Here is a 19,809-nt window from a genome sequence, read left to right as displayed (position 1 = left end):
GTTTGTCTTGCCTGGGGAAGGGGAAACATCAGAGTCATTCTGGAGGTCAAGGCCACCCCCCACCCCAGAACAGAACCGTGTCTCTGATAAAAGATTTTGAAGTGAATAAAGTTTTAAAAGCCAGTCCTGTGGTTTGTGCCTGCTGGGGCTTCCCACTCCAGCTTGTATGGGTCTGGGGCTAGTTGGACACAGGAGATGCGGGAATGCCATGAAAGGGCAGAGGGGTCTGTCAACCTCTGCAGACTGGGGCTCCCAGTGTCTTCACTCCCCCTCCCCCAAGCTGTCTCACTCCCAGGCAATGAGCCCCAGCCCTGGCTCAGCCTTGGAAGGGCTGCTTCTCCCTGCCCCCCACCATCATCACCACAGTCTGTTTTGGCTACACTTCCCCCCTGGTAATTGGCTAATTACTGGAGATTAATGTTGGTAAACAGAAGCCCTCTTCTCCTCTGCCATCTGCTCCTCCATTATTTCCCCATTGCATCCCCCTTTCACTCCCCCTGAAGCCCCAGAGTTAGTCGGCATGGCCTAGAGTCCCTAAGTGAGCAGAGTCAGGGAAGGGTGGGGATTCCCTGGCTCTAGGTGCTGGGGAAAGAACCAGGGTGCCCGGGGAGGGGTGTGATAAGAGAGGATGCAGAGCTCTTCAGGGGTGGGGCTATCAGGCAGCAGGTTTTATTGGGAAAGAACACAACTCAGGAGCTGGGTGTTGCAGAGTCTGCTGCGTCTTGGGCTGCAGCAGCGGCCATCGCAGCAGCTCGTGCCTCCTTCTTCTTTCTTTGTTTCTCCTCTTTGAGGCGCTTGCGATGCTGCTTCTCCAAGTCCTGCAGCAGCTCCTGGAAGCGGGCACTCCTCGGGTCCACGTGGTATCCCAGGCGCTCCTGGGCCTCAGCCTGCAGCCGAGCCCTCCGCTCCTTGTCTGCTTGCTCCTTCTCCCTGCGCTCCTGCTGCTGCCGCTGCCAGTTCTCAATCATCTGTGGCATCTTGGCCATGCGCTCTTCAATGAGCTGCTCCCTGCAGGGGAAAGAGAGTGGTCAGTGAGGGCAGCCAGAGCAGCACCCATCCACCCACCACCCACCCCCAAGCCTTTGCCCACATCCTGCCTCTCCCAACGCCCCCACATCTCCAGATGAAAGACCGGGAAGACTTATGGTGGCCATTAAAACTGTGAAGAAAAATTCTTGACAAGTGAAGAGAGGCGGGGAAGAGAAACCAACATGTGTAGCCTTGAGCATGAGAGAACCAAGCCCCAGTAATTCCTAGGAGCAGACCCCAAGTCAACGCAACGTTTCCCTGAGCTGTCTACTGAATGTCGCATGTTATGCTGCGTGTTACGCCAGCTATTCCCACAGCTCACTCCTCCGTCCTACAGACATCACTGAGCAACCACTGTATGCCAGGCCTACTTCGAGGCACTGAAGTGAAGGCAAGAAATGGATTGGACCTTTCCCTCCAATCCTGTGTGTTTGTAGGTGTGAGTCACTGTCCCATTTTAAGAATTAGAAACATGAAGCTGAAAGCCCCATGGCAGGGTCAACCAGCTGGGATAACTGGGGTTATCAGAGAGGTGTTCACATCCTAACTCCACCGTTCACTGCCTAAGTGACTGGACAAGTGACTTCACCTTCCTAGGCCTCAGTGTCCTATCTCTGAAATAAGGGTGGTTCCCTCTTCCTCTTAGAGCTGCTGTGAGGACAAGAACAATAAACACCAGGAACACACCTGCCTGCCTTTGGCTGCCCCCTCCCTTCGGTTAAGTGGCACAATCAATGTCCCTGGTCTTGCTTCCATTCTACTTCAAATCCTTCAGACCTGCCTCTAAGGCTGACCTCTGCCCTTGATTCCATGCCCCATCACCTCCCACTCTTTCCCAGCTACACTAATGTCCAGGCTGTTCCTTAAAGCACATTCCTACCTCAGGGCCTTTGCACCAGCTGTTCCCGCTACCGAGAACGCTCTGCCTACGATCTTCCCATGACTACCACTGATCATTCAGGTTTCTGCTTAAACATTTAAACGTCAAATTCTCAGGCCTGAGGCCTACCAAACCGAAGTCCCCCTCAGGCATGCATTCTCCACGCAATTTTATTTTCCTAATGGCTCTCTGTCGACACCTGAAATTATCTTTGTTTTGTTCCCTGCTGTGTCCTCAGTAGTGGGGGCAAGGCCTTGCGCACAGTAGGCGCTCAGTAAAGATCTGTTGATGAATGACTAAATGAACTGTTATTCAGAAGTCTGTTTTGTATCTAGGTGAGGATTCACGTAAATACAGCATACAAACCCCGCGATAAACTGCCCAATGGACTAAGTACTGCTGTTGGGACACAGTTCACCCACGGCCCGCAGCCCCGCGCCTGCCCGACCGCACGCACGCACCTGGCTTGTAGCTTCTGCTCCTCGGCCAGCTGCTGGACCCGCAGCGACTCCTGCATGGCCGCCAGGCTCGGGTACCATTCGCGCTCCTCAGCCTCCAGCTCGTGCAGCTGTTTCCGCGAAGGCCACAGAGAACCGGCGGCCACCCCGGAGGCGGCGCCATGCCGCCCGAACTGCTTAGCTGCGTAGCGCGGCCCCAGCTGCCAGGGCGGGGTCAGTGGGTCATCCGGGTCGGGCCACCAGGGCCCCCTTGAGCGGCGCGGGGGCGGAGGCGCTCGGTAGCCGCGGGAGCCCGGGCCTAGGGTCGTCACCAACCCGAGCAGGCTGCGTGCCTGCCGTACGGGCGCAGCCATATTGGCCGTACGGGGTCCTCGCGAGCTGGCCGGGCTGGCCAAGGCGCTGCCTGCGCGTGAGGTTTGCTGAAGTCCCGGAGGAGGCCAGTAGCTTCCCTACTGCCTCAGTTCTGGGCAGGGAGAAGAGGGGAGTAATATATTTTTTTACACATCTTAAAGTGTAATTTTAAATATTATTGTAGCAGTTACTTTATTAAAATCGTATTTAAAATTTAATTATATATTTTAAAAATAGCACTTATGGGCTTCCCTGGTGGCGTAGTGGTGGAGAGTCCGCCTGCCGATGTAGGGAACACGGGTTCGTGACCCGGTCCGGGAAGATCCCAGCAAAAAAAAACAATTACTTTCTATGTTAAAATTTAAATGTTTAACATTTAAAATCATTTCAATATTTAAACATTCAAATGTCATTTCAATTTTAAGTTCAATCTACGTGGTACTTTATATTTTAATTTAAATATTTTAAATCTATTCGAAATATTTGAATTTTATAAACACTTATTTAAATATTGTTCATAACATTTATTTTATGCTTTTTAATTTGATCTTAGTATCTTTATTAAAATTTTAATTTTCAATAATTATTTAAAGCTTTACTTAACATTTATTTTAAATATTTACATTTCTGTTTAAAACATTTAAATTTGAATGTAGCTATTTAAGATATTTATGTAGAAATTTTATTTTAAATTCTATTGAAAATAGTTACTTTATGCCTTTTAATTAAATTTTTTTATATTTTAAAACGTTTAAAACTTTTGATCGTGGTGTAGAAATTAAATACTTTTTTTTTTTTTTTTGCGGTACGTGGGCCTCTCGCTGTTGTGGCCTCTCCTGTTGCGGAGCACAGGCTCCAGACGCGCAGGCTTAGCGGCCACGGCTCACGGGCCCAGCCGCTCCGCGGCATGTGGGATCTTGCCGGACCGGGCCACGAACCCGTGTTCCCTGCATTGGCAGGTGGACTCTCAACCACTGCGCCACCAGGGAAGCCCTAAATACTATTTTTAAAAAAGGATTTCCACCTTGAAAATTCAGGAAGGAAATTCTGACCCATGCTACAGCATGGATGAACTTGAAAGACATGATACGGAGAGAAATAAAGCAGTCAGAAAAGGACATAGATTGTATAATTCCACTTACATGAGGTGCATAGAGTAGTGGAATTCATAGAGACAGAAAGTAGAATGGTGGTTGGGAGGGGCAGGGAGATTGGGAATGGGAGTTATTGCTTAATAGGTATAGAGTTTCTGTTTAGGATGATGAAAAAGTTCTGGAGATGGACGGTGATGATGGTTGCACAACACTGTGAATGTGCTTAATGCCACTGAACAGTACACTTAAAAATGATTAAAAAAGGGACCTCCCTGGTGACGCAGTGGTTAAGAATCTGCCTGCTAATGCAGGGGACACGGGTTCAATACCTGGTCTAGTAAGATTCCACATGCCGCGGAGCAACTAAGCCTGTGCGCCACAACTACTGAGCCTGCGCTCTAGAGCCCGCAAGCCACAACTACTAAGCCCGCGTGCCACAACTACTGAAGCCTGCATGTGCAGAGCCTGTGCTCTGCAACAAGAGAAGCCACCGCAATGAGAAGCCCGCGCACCGCAAGGAAGAGTAGCTCCTGCTCACCGCAACTAGGTCTTCAAAGCAACGAAGACCCTACGCAGCCAAAAAAAAAAAAAAAAAATTCAGTTTGCTCAGTGAGCAAAGAAGCCTGGACAAGAGTGTTCATGGTTCATAGCAGTAACATATATCTCATATATATCCGTCTCAAGCGGAAACAATCCACACCTGAGTCCATCTGCAGTAGACTGGATACCTAAATTGTGATGTTTTAGCCAACAGAATACTGCACCGGAATGCAGGAGCATTCACAGCTGCTCACAGCAATGTGGATGATTCTCACCGACATTTTATGCAACAAAGGAAGCAGGACCCAAATGATTCCTTTTCATAAAGGAATATTTTTCATTGTGGAAAGTTTACACAAATTGTCCTTTTTTTATAAAGTTGAACAATCCTAGTGTTATTGTGGATGCACACCTTAAGGGGTAAAAGATAAAGAAAAGCCAAGCAGTGATCATTCTGGAAGTCAGGATGGGTCGCCGGGCTGTGGAGGCAGCTGGGTGGTGGTCACGTGGCAGCAGGTGGGCGGGGTTTGCTTTGTAACAGGTCATTGAGCTGGGCATTCCAATTCTGTTTGCTTTTCTCTAAGTGGACTTTATTCAATGTTATTTCTTGATCTGGGCTTCAGTGATGCCTGAGTTATAATTATTCTTTCAGTTGTATATAACTATATGTGTGGGCTGCACACTTTCTTGTAGCTTTATTACATTTCACAATTTAAAAAATGAAAATACAAGCAACATAAAGGGTTTCAGTGAGAAGTCTTATCCCCACCCATCTCCCATCCTCTGCCTCTGTGTCTGAGCCCCTCCACCCCCACTTGTGTTAGTTTCTTATGTATCCTAGAGTTGCTTATACATTCTTATTAACAGTGTTAATGGATTATTTCACAGGGACAGAAGGGTACAGTCATTGTGTCATCACCCAGGTTTAACAAATATTCACTTTGGCTCGATTGCTTCAGATATTTTTTTAAAAATTCCAATGACAGTAAGGCCTCCGCCTACAGATGCTCCCCCCTCCACCCCCACCCCCCCTCCCATTTCTCAGGAGTAACAGTTACTTTGAAATTAGCATATTCTTCCAGGACCAGTCTTTATGCCTTTGCCACTTATCTGGAGTCTGTGGAAACAATATCAATATATATTTTAAACAGTTTACATAAATGGTATCCTGAATGTATTAGTTTGCAACTTTTCTCCCTCCGCTTGTTGGTTTCCAGATATCTCCAGGTGGATCCATGTAGATTTTTTTCTTTTAAATAAATTTATTTATTTACTTATTTTTGGCTACGTTGGGTCTTCATTGCTGTGCGTGGGCCCTCTCTAGCTGCGGCGAGCAGGGGCCACTCTTCGTTGCAGTGCACGGGCTTCTCACTATGGGGGCCTCTCCTGTTGCAGAGCACAGGCTCTAGGTGGGTGGGCTTCAGTAGTTGTGGCACGCGGGCTCAGTAGTTGTGGCTTGCAGGCTCTAGAGTGCAGGCTCAGTAGTTGTGGTGCACGGGCTTAGCTGCTCCAGCAGCATGTGCGATCCTCCCAGACCAGGGCTCAAACCCATGTCCCCTGCATCGGCAGGCGGACTCTTAAGCCCTGAACCACCAGGGAAGTCCTGGATCTATGTAGATTTATTGCACATACTGTGTAGCTGTGTTTTTCACAGTGTGGGTGACAGGGCCGTTATTGATTCAGGAAGTCAGTGAAGTGGGTTCCAACCAGCATTTATTTATTTATTTCCAGGTTTACAATTAAGGGAAGGATGATTCATAGAAATCATTTTTTTTAATTTAAAAATTATTTACTTTTAGGGCTTCCCTGGTGGCGCAGCGGTTAAGAATCCACCTGCCAATGCAGGGGACACAGGTTCGATCTCTGGTCCGGGAAGATCCCACATGCCGCAGAGCAGCTAAGTCTGTGCACCACAACTACTGAAGTCTGCTCGTAGAGCCTGTGCTCCACAACAAGAGAAGCCACCACAATGAGAAGCCCGCGCACTGCAACTAGAGAAAGCCCGTGCACAGCAACAAAGACCCAATGCAGCCAAAATAAAGAAATAAAGGTGTGTACTCTTAAAAACAAACAAACAGAAGGGGACATTTGTCCCCATTAAACCCTAACTCCCCATTCTCCCCTCCCCCAGCCCCTGGTAATCAATTCTAATTTCTGTCTCTGTGAATTTGACTACTCTTGGGACCTCGTACAAGTCGAATCACACAGTATTTGTCCTTTTGTGATTGGCTTATTTCACTTAGCATAATGTCCTCAAAGTTCATCCACATTGTAGCATGGGTCAGAATTTACTTCCTTTTTAAGGCTGAATAATATTCCATCATAAGTATTTACCACATTTTGTTTATCCATTCAACCACTGATGGACATTTGGGCTGCATCCACCTTTTGGCTACTGTGAATAATGCTCCTGTGAACATAGGTGTATAGCAGTTATTATTAATGAAAAAAATAGAATAAAATTAAAATGTCAGGTTGTATCACGTGTAGTAAGGGTAAGTATTGTTTGGTAAAGCTTTTATTTCTGTCACAGATACGTGTATGTATATACGGGTGGTACAATTGTGATTGACCTAACAAACCTTCCCCAAACAACCATTTTATTACGCTCATTGTGTAGATCAGGAATTTGGACAGGGCACGGTGGGCGTGGCTTGTCTCTGCTCCATTGCTATCTGCAGCCCCAGTGGGAAGAATTGAAAGTTGAGTGAGTTTATACCCTGTGGCTAGAATCATCAGAAAGCATCTTTATTTATTCATGGTTTATGGTTCATTCTGGCTGGATACTCAGCTGGGCTATTGGCTGGAACAGCTACACAGTGGTCTCTCTGCGTGGGCCAGTTGGAGCTTTCTCACAACGTGGCAGCTGGATCCCAAGTGAACAAGACTGAAGTGCATGGCATTTTTATGACTGAGTCTCAGAAGTCACAGGACTCACTTCTGCTGTATTCGATTGGTCAAGCCAGTCACAAAGGTTGTCTAGGTTCAAGGGGAGGGGTCAGAGACCTTGTCACTAAATCAAAGGATTGTCAAAGTCACATTGTCACAGTCGCATACAAAGGATTGTACGTAGAGCATATAGGATAGGACATATTGTCGAGGCCTCTTTGGAAAGTACAATCCGCTACCTCTGGTTTACAGTGTAAAATGTATTTCTTACTGCATTTAGCGGTTAAAAAAAAAGTTGGAGAAAATATCTGCTCAGTATTATCTGTAGTATGAATAAACTATAATTATTCTGTCAGGCTGTTTTGATGGATGTTTGTTTCCAATTTTTCTTTCTTTAAAAAAATTGATTAATGTTTTGGCTCCGTTGGGTCTTCGTTGCTGTGCGCGGGCTTTCTCTAGTTGCGGCAAGCGGGGGCTACTCTTTGTTGCGGTGTGTGGGCTTTTTATCGCGGTGGCTTCTCTTTTTGTTGCGGAGCACAGGCTCTAGGCACCCGGGCTCAGTAGTTGTGGCGCACGGGTTTAGTTGCTCCGTGGCGTGTGGGATCTTCCCGGACCAGGGATCGAACCTGTGTCCCCTGCATTGGCAGGCACATTCTTAACCACTGCACCACCAGGGAAGTCCCTCCAATTTTTCTTGTTTGCAGAAATGATGCTGCAGTAAGCCTCCCTGTCTGTGTCCCCATGTGCCCACGGGGAAATTTCCCTGAGGTGCTCAACAAGTCTGTCCCCAGGGTTTGCTGAGGGACAGATAGCCAGCGTGGTTGAGGTCCAGTGAATGAAGAGAATTGAAGGGGGAGGTAAAATGATAGTGTTAGGCAGGGGCCAACCATGCAAGAATTATAGGGCATGGTGAGGGGTTCTGGTTTTATTCCAAGGGCAATGGGGAGCCATGGGAGGTTTCTGAGCAGAGCAGTAATGGATATGACTTACAATTCTTTTCTGGGTGCTGAGCAGAAAAGATATTGAGTGGGGCAACATGTAGAAGCAGGAAGACCCATTAAGAGGCAGAAGGGGCCACATGGTCCCTGACCTGCACCAACCTCAGAGCCTTTTCATTACTTTTGCTGTTATCATGCCTAGAACTGTCTCCAGGATCTAGACACGGTGGGCTCTTTCTTATCATTCAGGTTTAACTCAGTGGACACCTCCCTGGCTCCTTGGACCTTTGAAGAGATAGGAAATGAAGTAGAGACAGTCCCTGACCTCAAACAGCTCACAGTCTTGTGGGTGAGAAAAACAAACCATTATAGTGGAGGCAAAGGAGTAGGCAGCCAGGTGTGGGACATCTGAGCTACAGTTTCCTACCAGACCAGGAAATGTGGGAACCACTCTGAGTTTTAAGCTGGGAACCAGAGCTTAGAGGTTAAAAGTAGGCACTCTGATGTCAAACCAGCTTGGGTTGAATTTAAGCTGCTGGCTGGAGTTCTCTGCACCCAGCAGGTACCAAATGGCCATGGGGAAGTGGCTTCTGAGGGCAGGCCTTAAACTGAGGTAACAGTCACATGACATGAAATTAATCGTTGTAAAGTGAACGATTCAGTGGCATTTCGTCTACTCACAATGTTACGCAACCACCATCTCTCTTTAACTTCTTGTACATTTCTATCACCTGTACCCATTAAGCAGTCACTCTCTAGTCCCCCTCCCCACCCAGCCCCTAGCAACCACTAGTTTACTTTCTGTCTCTGTGGATTTGCCCATTCTGGACATTTCATGTAAATGGAATCATACACGATGTGACTACTTGTGTATGGATTCTTTTCCTTAGTTGGTTTTATTTATTTATTTATGTATTTATTTATTTGGCTGTGCCAAATAAATCTAAGTGTGAATCTTAGTTCCCTGACCAGGGATCGAACCCATTCCCCCTGCACTGGGAGCGCAGAGTCTTAACAACTGGACCACCAGGGAAGTCTCTCTTAGCATGTTTTTGAGGTTCATCCAATACTGTAACATGTATCAGTACTTGTTATGGACTGAGTTGTGTCCCCCCCAGATTCATATGTTAAAGTGCTAACATTCAGTACATGACCATATGTAGAAAAAGTGTCAAGTTAAAATGAGGTCATTAGGGTGGGCCCCAATCCAGTATGACTGGTATTTTTATAAAAGAGGAAATTTGGACACAGACACACACACAGGAAAGACCGTGTAAAGACACAGGGAGAAGATGGCCATCTACAAGCTAAGGAGAGAGGCCTCAGAAGAAACCAAGTGTGGTGACGACTTGATCTCAGACTTCTAGCCTCCAGAACTGTAAGAAAGTAAATTTCTGTTGGTTAAGACCCCCAGTCTGTGGTACTTTGTTATGGCAGCCCTAGCATATTAATATAATACTTCATTCCTTTTTATAGCTGAATGATATTCTGTTGTAGACCATTAAATTTTTTTAATTGAAATATAGTTGACTTACAATGGGCAATTTTTTTTGTAGTAATGAAAGATGAAAAATACCCAAATGTCTAAGAATACAGGACTTGTCAAAGAAATTACTGACTCTCCGTACAGTGAGATACTATGCAGATGTTAAAAAAGAATAAAGGCGTTCTCTGTGTCATGGTTCTCAAAGTGTGGTCCTCAGGCCAGTGGCAGCATCACCTGGGAACTTATTAGAAATGCAGGTTCTCAGGCTCCATCCCAGAATCAGATCTGTGCGAGAGCCTTCCAGGTGATGCTGATGCGGGGCTCAAGCTTGAGATCTACTGCTGTATAGAACGATGCAGCCCATGGGTTCACAGCAGCCCTGAGGTGCTTTTTTAAAACCACTGCCTGGGTCCCATCCCCAGAGATTCCAGTGTAATAATTGATTTGCAGCAGATTCTGGGCATCGATTCCTCATTTACAAGTGACTCTAATGTGCAGCCAGGAATGTGAACCACTGATAAGGAGCAAACTCTCGCAGATAGAGTAAGTGCATAAACCTAGGTGAAAAAAAGCTACGTTCCAGAATATTCTCTGCAGGATTGTTTGTGATGGTTAAAAAATTGGATAATGGGGCTTCCCTGGTGGAGCAGTGGTTGAGAGTCCGCCTGCCGATGCGGGGGACGCGGATTCGTGCCCCGGTCCGGGAGGATCCCGCATGCTGCGGAGCAGCTGGGCCCGTGAGCCGTGGCCACTGGGCCTGCGCGTTCGGAGCCTGTGCTCCGCGGCGGGAGAGGCCGCAGCAGTGAGAGGTCCGCATACCACAAAAAAAAAAAAAAAAAAAAAAATTGGATAATGGAGAAAAGAATTGGGGTGTATATATGTGCAGTGAAATACTGAAGGGCAGGACAGATGAAAGTTAAAAGGATATATACATTCAGATACCGTGTATATTGTTTTAAACAAAACAATTTTATGTATCTTTTCTGAATGGACATATATACGGTAAAACTATGAATACAGGCCTGAGGATTATAATTGGCAAATTCAGGGATTAGGGACAAGTATAGAGTCAGTTTCTCTCATATCTGTGATCTTTTATTTCTTAATTGTGGTAATGAGTACAGAGGTGTTTGTTATATTTTTATCTCTCTATATTATATATTACTTATATATATATTACTATATACTTATCTATACCTATTATATATTTTATCTATTTTTATCTATACTTACTTGAATGCCCCAAATCACTTAAAAAACAAGGGGCAGAACAACGGTATTGATTGCTTTCATTTGTGCTTTTTCCTTAAGGTTTTTTTTTTTTTTTGCATTGAATTTTTAAATTCTAAAGGGACACCGCCCCCTCCCCCCTCCGCCCCCCCCCCAATCTCATCTGCCTATTTAAATGTCCCTCCCCAACAGGAGAATCCTGCTGCTCTTTTCAGTGTGCAAATACAATTAAATTTGTATTTAATTGTAGGGGCTTCCCTGGTGGCGCAGTGGTTAAGAACCCACCTGCCAACGCAGGAGACACGGGTTCGAGCTCTGGTCCGGGAAGATCCCACATGCTGCAGAGCAACTAAGCCCGTGCGCCACAGCTACTGAGCCTGCGCTCTAGAGCCCGTGAGCCACAACTACTGAAGCCCGCCCGCCTAGAGTCCGTGCTCCCAACAAAAGAATCCACCACAATGAGAAGCCCTCGCACTGCAACTAGAGAAAAAAGCACGTACGAAGACCCAATGCAACCAAAAATAAATTTTAAAAAATTGTACCTGTAAATTCTTATCCCTCTTCCCCAAAACGTCAGCACCTTCTTGTGCAATTTTTTTAACTTCATTTTTCTTATTTATATTTTCCATGTTGAAACTTCAAGAGTGTCGCAGCCCCGAACAACTGTGTGGGATTATGGGATTATGCCTGGGTGAGTCTACGGAAGAGAGAAGTCCGCGTGGCTGGAGGGAGTGAGAAAACGGGGGAGAGAGTGCGGAGAGACGAGGGTGGGGTGGTGATGGGAGCAAACAGGGTGGGGCCTGCTGGGCTTCAGGGAGAATTTTGGCTGTTAATCTCAGTAAGGTGGTTCCCGGCGTAGCCCTCTGGGTACTGTCGGAGGAATAGACTTTGAGGGAGGGAGGAGGCGGGAGCTGGGGTACCAGGGTGGAGGGACTGCACTGGTTCAGGTGGGAGATAATGAGGATTATGTGCAGGTTGGTGACCGAAGAGGGAGTGAGAAATGGGCGGATTCTGGGTAGATTCTGAAGTGGAAGGGACTTGCAGTCATATCAAATTGGGGGTGGGGGAGTCAGAGAAAGAGGGGGCTTAAAGATGCTGCCAAGTTTGGAGCCTCAGTACCTGGCAGGACAGCGCTGCCATTAGCTGGGTCTAGAGGACAGCGGAAGGGCAGGTTGGGGGACGCTCAGGGGCTCGGATGTAGTGGGGTCAGTGGGAGTTGCCCGCGCACCTCCAGGTGAGACGTCCGGGAGGCAGTTGTCCAGGGCACGGTCGCCGTGCAATCCCGAGAGTTGCCGCCAGAGGGCAAGCGCACCCCATCGCACTCGCAGCTCCGGGGGGGACGGGAAGGACCGGCTCTGCAGCATCTCAGGGCCCCGGGGCCTACAGCTGGGTGTGAGGTGGGGGCCGCGCAGGTGCCAGGGCCAGGACTGGAACCCCCAGGCGCCTCCAGGGCCCCAAATCCTGGGACGGGGCTGTTTATGTGCTTCCAGCACTCCAACCAGCACTCCCCACGGGGCTGTTCCCACAGCACCTAGGCTCTCTGCAAAAATGTCACTTCCACAGAAAGACCTTCCCCGACCACCCTGGGGTCAGAAACCCCCACCCCGATTCCTCTAAGGCACATCCCATTTTATTTTATTTATTTTTTGCGGTACGCAGGCCTCTCACTGCTGTGGCCTCTCCCGCTGCAGGGCACAGGCTCCGGACGCGGAGGCTCAGCGGCCATGGCTCACGCACCCAGCCGCTCCGCGGCATGTGGGATCTTCCCAGACCGGGGCACGAACCCGTGTCCCCTGCATCGGCAGGCGGACTCTCAACCACTGCGCCACCAGGGAAGCCCAGGCACATCCCATTTTAGTATCTTCATAACACTTAAGACTCTGAAATCATCTTATCTTGTGTTGTCTGTTTTCTACAATGTATAAAACATTGTGGCAGCGAGGACCCATTTTCTGTGTTGGCCTCCTGTATCCCCAGGGCTCTGAATTATTCCTGGCCTCTAATGCATGCCAAAGAAAAAAACAACAGCAATAGTGTTAATCATAGCTTATTCATGGTGCTACTGTGTACCAACCTCTATTTGAAGCTCCTTACATAAATCATCTCCAGTCTTCAGAACAACCCTACCAAGCAGAGACTGGCTTTTCTGTTTTATTTTTTGTTTTTTTTTTTGGTGGTGCCTCTTGGCTTGCAGGATAGGTTCCCTAACCAGGGATAGAACCTAGCCCTGGCAGTGAAAGCACTGAGTCCTAACCACTGGACCACCAGGGAATTCCCCCAAGCAGGGACTGTTGTTATCCCCATATTACAGAAGAGGAAACTGAGGCCCAGAGAGGTTTAGGGACTTGAGGTTGCATAACCAGGGAGTTTCAGTGTTGAGTTTGAAGCCTGAGAAGCATAACTGCAAAGTCTGAGTTTGCTAAATGGAAGAATGGGGCCCTGATGGGAAAGGAGCCCCTTAGGGCATTCAGCATTGTGCCCCTAAGCCCCTGCCTCTCCACCTTTCCTTTCTGGTCTCCACAGCCGACACACTCGCAAGCCCAGCCCCCAGATCCCGTGCCAGGGTGGTGGTGGGGGAACCCAGCAGGTAAGGGTTTTACTCTCCTCCCCATTGTGGGTTTGCAGAGGTGCCTCCCAGGCTACCCAGGTTGGGGGCAAGCCATTAAAGGTGGATCTGGGGACTTCCCTGGTGGGCCAGTGGTTAAGATTCCACGCTCCCAACGCAGGGGCCAGGGTTTGATCCCCGGTCAGGGAACTAGATCCATGTCACAACTAAGATCTTGAATGCTGCAACTAAGACCCGGCACAGCCAAATATATAAATAAATAAACATTAAGAACAAAACAAAGCAAACAACAACAAACAAGGTGGATCTGGGGGGAGTTCCCTGGTGCCCTTAGTGGCTAGGACTCAGCGCCTTCACTGCCTAGGACCCGGTTCAATCTCTGGTCAGGGAACTAAGACCCTGCAAGCCACGTAGCTCAGCCAAAAAAAAAAAAAAAAAAACGGGGGGGGGGGCGGATCTAAAGAGCACAGAGTCCACCTACCAGACAGCAGGGTTGGCTGCCCAGGACCCTGAGCCCAGTCCCAGACTGACCAACACACGGAAAGACGGACAAACAGATGATCCTCAGCCAGCTGACCACTCTCTTGAGCCTGCTCAGTGGGGCCTGGCCGCCCACAGACTCAGGGAGGCCTGGACCCCGAGGCCTCCCGGCTCAGCCCCAGGCTGCTGCCAATGAGACCCAGTCTCTGGGTCAAGGGGCCCCAGCTTTCCCAGTGCCGTCCTCTGCCCTTGGCAGCTGGAAGGCCTTCCTGGGCCTGCAGAAAACTGGGCAGCTGGGGACCGGCAGGATGCAGCACGGGCAGGATGTGGCCATCACTGTCTCTGCCGCTGGACCCACAGGAAGTGGCCCAGGAGATGTGCAAAGCCGTGCCCTTCACTCAAGCAGGGGAAGGAGAGGGCTGGGTTTCAGCGTTGATAGAGCACCAGCTGTGGCACCAGACAGATTTGGGGTCAACCCTGCATCCTTCACCTAAATGTCTCTGATCTTCCATTTTCTCCCTCGTAAGATGGGGCATAAGCATCTCCCACCTGGGCCAATGCAAGTGCTGCCATCTTGGTCTCCCAGCTTCTGCTATGGCCACCCTGTCTCCTGAGTCTAGTTTTCCATCTAGTGGCCAGAGGGCATCTGGGAACACCTGAGTCTGATCACATCCCTCCTCTGTTCAGAACCCTCCATGGCTCCCACTTCACTCAGAGTGAACGTCCAAGTCCTTCCTGTGGCCCACAAGGCCCTGCACACAATGCCTGTCATCTCCTGCCCTTACCTCCTCCCACTCTCCCACTCTCCCTCCTCCCACTCTCACCCTCACCCACTTTCCTCCCGCCGCACCAGCCACCTTGCTTTTCTCCAGACACACCAATATTATGTGGACCTCAGGTCCTTTGCATTGGCTGTTCCCTTTGCCTCTAGCACTCCCCACCCCCAACATTCTATGGTTCCTTCTCTCACCTCCTCCAGGTTTTTACTCAGATCTTGTTTTAAAATGTTCCCCCTTTCTGTTTTATTTCTCGCTGTAGTTCACATCATCACCTAACAAACAAAATTGATTTTGTAGTTGCATTTACCATCTATCTCCCTCACTAGAATGTTTGCTCCACCAGGGCAGAGATTTTTTTTTTTTTTTTTTTTGCGTTATGCGGGCCTCTCACTGTTGTGGCCTCTCCCGTTGCGGAGCACAGGCTCCGGACGCACAGGCTCAGCGGCCATGGCTCACGGGCCCAGCAGCTCTGCGGCATGTGGGATCTTCCCGGACCAGGGCAGGAACGCGTGTCCCCTGCATTGGCAGGCAGACTCTCAACCACTGCACCACCAGGGAAGCCCGGGGAAGAGATTTTTATGTCTTGTTCGCTTCTGTAGCCCCATCCCTGCTCTAGAGCAGAGCCAGACACAGTGGGCACTAAGTATTTGTTAAATGAATGAATGAATGAATAATAGTAGTACTTGCCTCCTAAGGGCTATTGGGCAGCCTGAATGAGAGGGGTAAGGGAAGCACTCGTACAGCTACATTCAGTTGGCGCTCCATAAAGGTTTTGAAAATTCATACCATGTGTTGTTTATGGCCCAGGTTTTGGAGCGAGGCGTACCTAAGTTCAACTTCTGCCTCAGCTGCTGATTTCTATGTGACACAAGGCAAGTGGCTTTCCTTCTTTATGCCTCAAGTCCCACCTTTGCAAAAGGGAGTCAATAATAGTTGAGAACTCATGCAAAGTGTTCGGCATCGTGCTTACCAGGGTGTCAGTTCCCAAGACCCCTTGGTTTGTTATCCATTCAGCAAACCTTCATTGAATCCAGACCACTCGGTGGTATTGCACAGCCCTGGACCAGCTGCCTCAGTTGCCCCATACAGCCGTGCACACTGCACACAGCAGAGGGGACCCCTGACCTGGGATCCAGCTGTGTACCCTCTCCCAGAGCTGCAACTGTCCCGGGGGGGCACAAGGATGCTCTAAAGGCTAGCAGACCCCTCAGCCGCTGCGTAGTCTTAGGCAAGCAAGGGACTTCTTTGAGCCTCAGTCTCCTCATCTGTAAATGGGGATATTAATGGTTCCAGACTTGCAGCATTGTGGGGAGGAGGGAGTTCCTCAAAGGTGAGCAGCATGGGCCCGGCAGGGTGTTAGGATTCGGCAAGTGTTAGCTTTTGTTGTGATTCTTGGGGCTGTAGCCATAAACAAGACGGAAAGAGTCCCTGCCTTCAGGTAGTGAATATTCTGGGAGAGAGAGGAACATTGACAATCCCCCAAAGAGACATAACAATAAATTGCTATGAGACCCTGGAGAAAGAGATGAGGATGCTAGGAGAAAGACTACCAGGAGGGTAAAATTTGCCTTGGGGGTGCTTTTGAGGAAGGAAGGATGAGTTGGAATGAGCTCTGGGAAAGGTGGATGGAAGAGAAGTCCAGGTGGAGGGCGCAGCAGGGACAACGTCCTGGAGGCAGAGGCACAAGTTTGGTGCATTGAAAGAACAGCGAGGAATAGAACTACCGTATGATCCAGCAATCCCACATGTCCAGGGCATATACCTGGAAAAAACTAGTATTCAAAAAGATACATGCGGGCTTCCCTGGTGGCGCAGTGGTTGAGAATCCGCCTGCCGATGCAGGGGACACGAGTTCGTGCCCCGGTCCGGGAAGATCCCACATGCCGCGGAGCAGCTGGGCCCATGAGCCACAACTACTGAGCCTGCGCGTCTGGAGCCTGTGCTCTGCAGCAAGTGAGGCTGCGACAGTGAGAGGCCCGCGCACCGCGATGAAGAGGTCCCCGCTTGCCACAACTAGAGAAAGCCCTCACACAGAAACCAAGACCCAACACAGCCATAAATAAATAAATAAATTTATTTAAAAAAAAAAAGATACATGCACCCCTATGTTCATAGCAGCACTATTCACAATAGCCAAGACATGGAAACAAAATAAATGTCCATCAACAGATGAATGGATAAAGAAGATGTGTACATATATACAATGGAATACTACTCAGCCATAAAAGAATGAAATAATACCATTTACAGCCACAAGGATGCAACTAGAGATTATCACGCTAAGTACAGTCAGAAAGAGAAAGACAAATACCATATGATATCACTTATATGTGGAATCTAAAATATGGCACAGATGAACCTATCTACAAAACAGAGACAGACTCACAGACATAGAGAACAGACTTGTGGCTGCTGAGGGGGACGGGGGTGGGGGAAGGATGGAGTGGGAATTTGGGGTTGGTAGATGCAAACTAGTACATTTAGAATGGGTAAACAACAAGGTCCTACTGTATAGCACAGAGAACTATACCCAATCTCCTGGGATAAACCATAACGGAGAAGAATATAAAAAAAGAATATATATATATATATGTGTGTGTAACTGAGTCACTTTGCCATACAGCAGAAATTAGTACAACATTGTAATCAATTATACTTCAATTAAAAAAAAAAGAAAGAATAGGGACTTCCCTGGCGGTCCAGTGCTTAAGACTCCGTGCTTCCAATGCAGGGGGCTCGGGTTTGATCCCTAGTTGGGGAATTAAGATCCCACATGCTGCATGGTGCGGCCAAATAATTAAAAAAGGGGGACTTCCCCGGCAGTCCTGTGGTTAAGACTTCTCTTTCCAATGCAGGGGGTGCGGGTATGATCCCTGGTCAAGGAGCTAAGATCCCACATGCCTCGGGGCCAAAAAACCAAAACATAAAACAGAAGTAATATTGTAACAAATTCAATAAAGACTTTAAAAATGGTCCACATCCAGGAATAAAGACACAGACGTAGAGAATGGACTTGAGGACACAGGGAGGGGACGAAGTGAGAGAGTGGCATGGACATATATACACTACCAAATGTAAAATAGATAGCTAGTGGGAAGCAGCCGCATAGCACAGGGAGATCAGCTCGGTGCTCTGTGACCACCTAGAGGGGTGGGATAGGGAGGGTGGGAGCGAGATGCAAGAGGGAGGAGATGTGGGGATATATGTATACGTATAGCTGATTCACTTTGTTGTAAAGCAGAAACTAACACACCATTGTAAAGCAATTATACTCCAATAAAGATGTTAAAAAAAAAAGTCCACATCAAAAAATAAATAAATAGAAAGAAAGAGAGAAATAACATCGAGGAGACCAGGGTGGCTGGGGCAGTGATGGGGGGAAGGGCAGGGAGATGTGGAGGCGGGAGGGCGGTGCAGGGTTTAAACAGAGAAGGGCCATGATCTGGGAGCAAGTTGATAGATCCACTTAGGTGCAGGGGATCATAGGAAGAACTAGCATTTACTGAGTGCCAACTGTGTGCCAGGCAATGAGCTAAGGGTTTTCTTTAATCCCCCCCAGGGATCCTGGAATACCACCCTTCCTATTGTCCCTCACCCTAGAGTGGTTTTCTTTTTTTTCTGGTTGAACTTTGATCATTTTACAGGTGAGAAAACTGACGCCCAGAGAGGTTGAGTAAGTTGCCCCAAGGCACACAGCCAGCAGATGGCAGAGTCAGAATTTGAACCCAGGCATCCATGCCTTTCTAGGTAGGATGAAGTCTCTGGCTCCAGATTCCACTGCCCTTGACTCATCTCCCTGCCTCTGGTCCCAGGTGCTCTCCCGGCTGGGCTGCATGGCTGTCTACTTCCTCAATCACCTCTGCTTTGGCCACTGCTCCTCTTTCTACATCCCCGTTCATCCTCTGCAACAGCTGTGTGCCCGCTCGCACACGCTGGGCACCTGTGGTGCTCTGGTGTTGGGCGGGCAGCCCAGCCTCCCGTCGCCAGGTGAAGGATGTCCACTGTGCGGGTTGAGGGGTGTCAGTGCGGACCAAAGGCATGAGCTGAGCATCACGAATGGACACACAGATGCATGCACCTTGGAGAGACGGGGGAAGACAGGCTGAGAAAGACGCCAACCTGGACCATGCACACTGGGTCCAGCAACCAGGGACGCAGGACAGACAGACAGGTCTCCAGAGTCCTCACCCTGCTCCTAGGGACACCAGGCACAGCCCCACCCATGGGGGTGGACCACTCATAGTCAAAGTGCATATTTATTGAGTACTCACTGTTTGCCACGCCCTGCTCTAAGTCTTTGATAAGTACTAACTCATGTCAGCCTCAGAGCAGCCCCATGACATAGGGGTTAGTAGCATCACATTTTATGGAAAAGGAAACCTAAGTCCCAAGAGGCAAAGTCACTCACTCAGAGTCACACAGCAGTGCATGGTAGAGGTGGCATTTGAACCCAAGGCATGGTGGTTTCTGTTTTTAACCACCAAGCTGGACCTCTTCTCCCAGAATGAGTCAAAGACTCTCCCAGCTGCAAGGAAGATAGATGGCCCCACCCAGACTAGGAGACACAGTGATGACATGGTCTTAGCGGATCGGGAGGCAGACGGAGCTGCTGGGGGAAACCTGGGCTCCCCGAGTCAGAGGCAGGACACACGTGCCCCCAGCTGCCCCTCCTGTCCCTCCACCTCCCCCGAGTCTCCACACAGCACCATGCCCAGTGTGGCATTTACAGGAACCATAAAGGTTGGCCAAGTCTAGTTGTGTGTGTGTGTGTGTATGTGTGTGTGTGTGTGTGTGTGTGTGTGTTTCTCCAATTGGGGTTTCCTGGGAGTGGGTGGCCCTGTGCTGGAGCGTGGGCATCAGGGGTGCTCCTTCCTCAGCTGGGCTCAGGGTCTGCAGTGGACGAGGGCAGCCTGGCTTTGGGCGGCTGGAACCAGGGCCCTAGCAGATGGGCCCGTCTGGCACAGACGCGGGGACATGTGGCGCTGTCAGGGTTGCCTCCAAATGCCCCCCGGAGCGCAGGGCGGGGGCTGGCCAGGCCCCCCTCAGCCTTCTTCCTGCCTCAGGAAGGAAGGCCCCAGGTGAGGGGAGC

General features: G+C 49.0%; 2 protein-coding genes across 2 annotated transcripts; one reads left to right on the top strand and one right to left on the bottom strand.

Moving 5' to 3' along the window:
* Nucleotides 1-647: 647 nt before the first annotated feature.
* GADD45GIP1 (GADD45G interacting protein 1) lies at nt 648-2,737 on the bottom strand. Its single transcript, XM_060007914.1, has 2 exons — nt 2,371-2,737; nt 648-1,008 (listed from the first exon to the last, which is right to left on the bottom strand). The coding sequence occupies exons 1-2, from the start codon at nt 2,718-2,720 to the stop codon at nt 690-692; spliced, it is 669 nt and encodes a 222-aa protein (XP_059863897.1). The 5' UTR covers nt 2,721-2,737; the 3' UTR covers nt 648-689.
* Nucleotides 2,738-14,018: 11,281 nt separating this feature from the next.
* Nucleotides 14,019-18,762, top strand: DAND5 (DAN domain BMP antagonist family member 5). The gene is given in 5 exon segments (XM_060007920.1): nt 14,019-14,272; nt 14,274-14,343; nt 18,533-18,609; nt 18,611-18,713; nt 18,715-18,762. Coding segments are annotated over 5 exon segments (552 nt in total).
* Nucleotides 18,763-19,809: the final 1,047 nt, after the last annotated feature.

The sequence above is a fragment of the Delphinus delphis genome, chromosome 3 (genome assembly GCF_949987515.2).
Source record: "Delphinus delphis chromosome 3, mDelDel1.2, whole genome shotgun sequence".
Taxonomy (NCBI): domain Eukaryota; kingdom Metazoa; phylum Chordata; class Mammalia; order Artiodactyla; family Delphinidae; genus Delphinus; species Delphinus delphis.
This window is presented reverse-complemented; position numbering and strand designations above follow the sequence as displayed.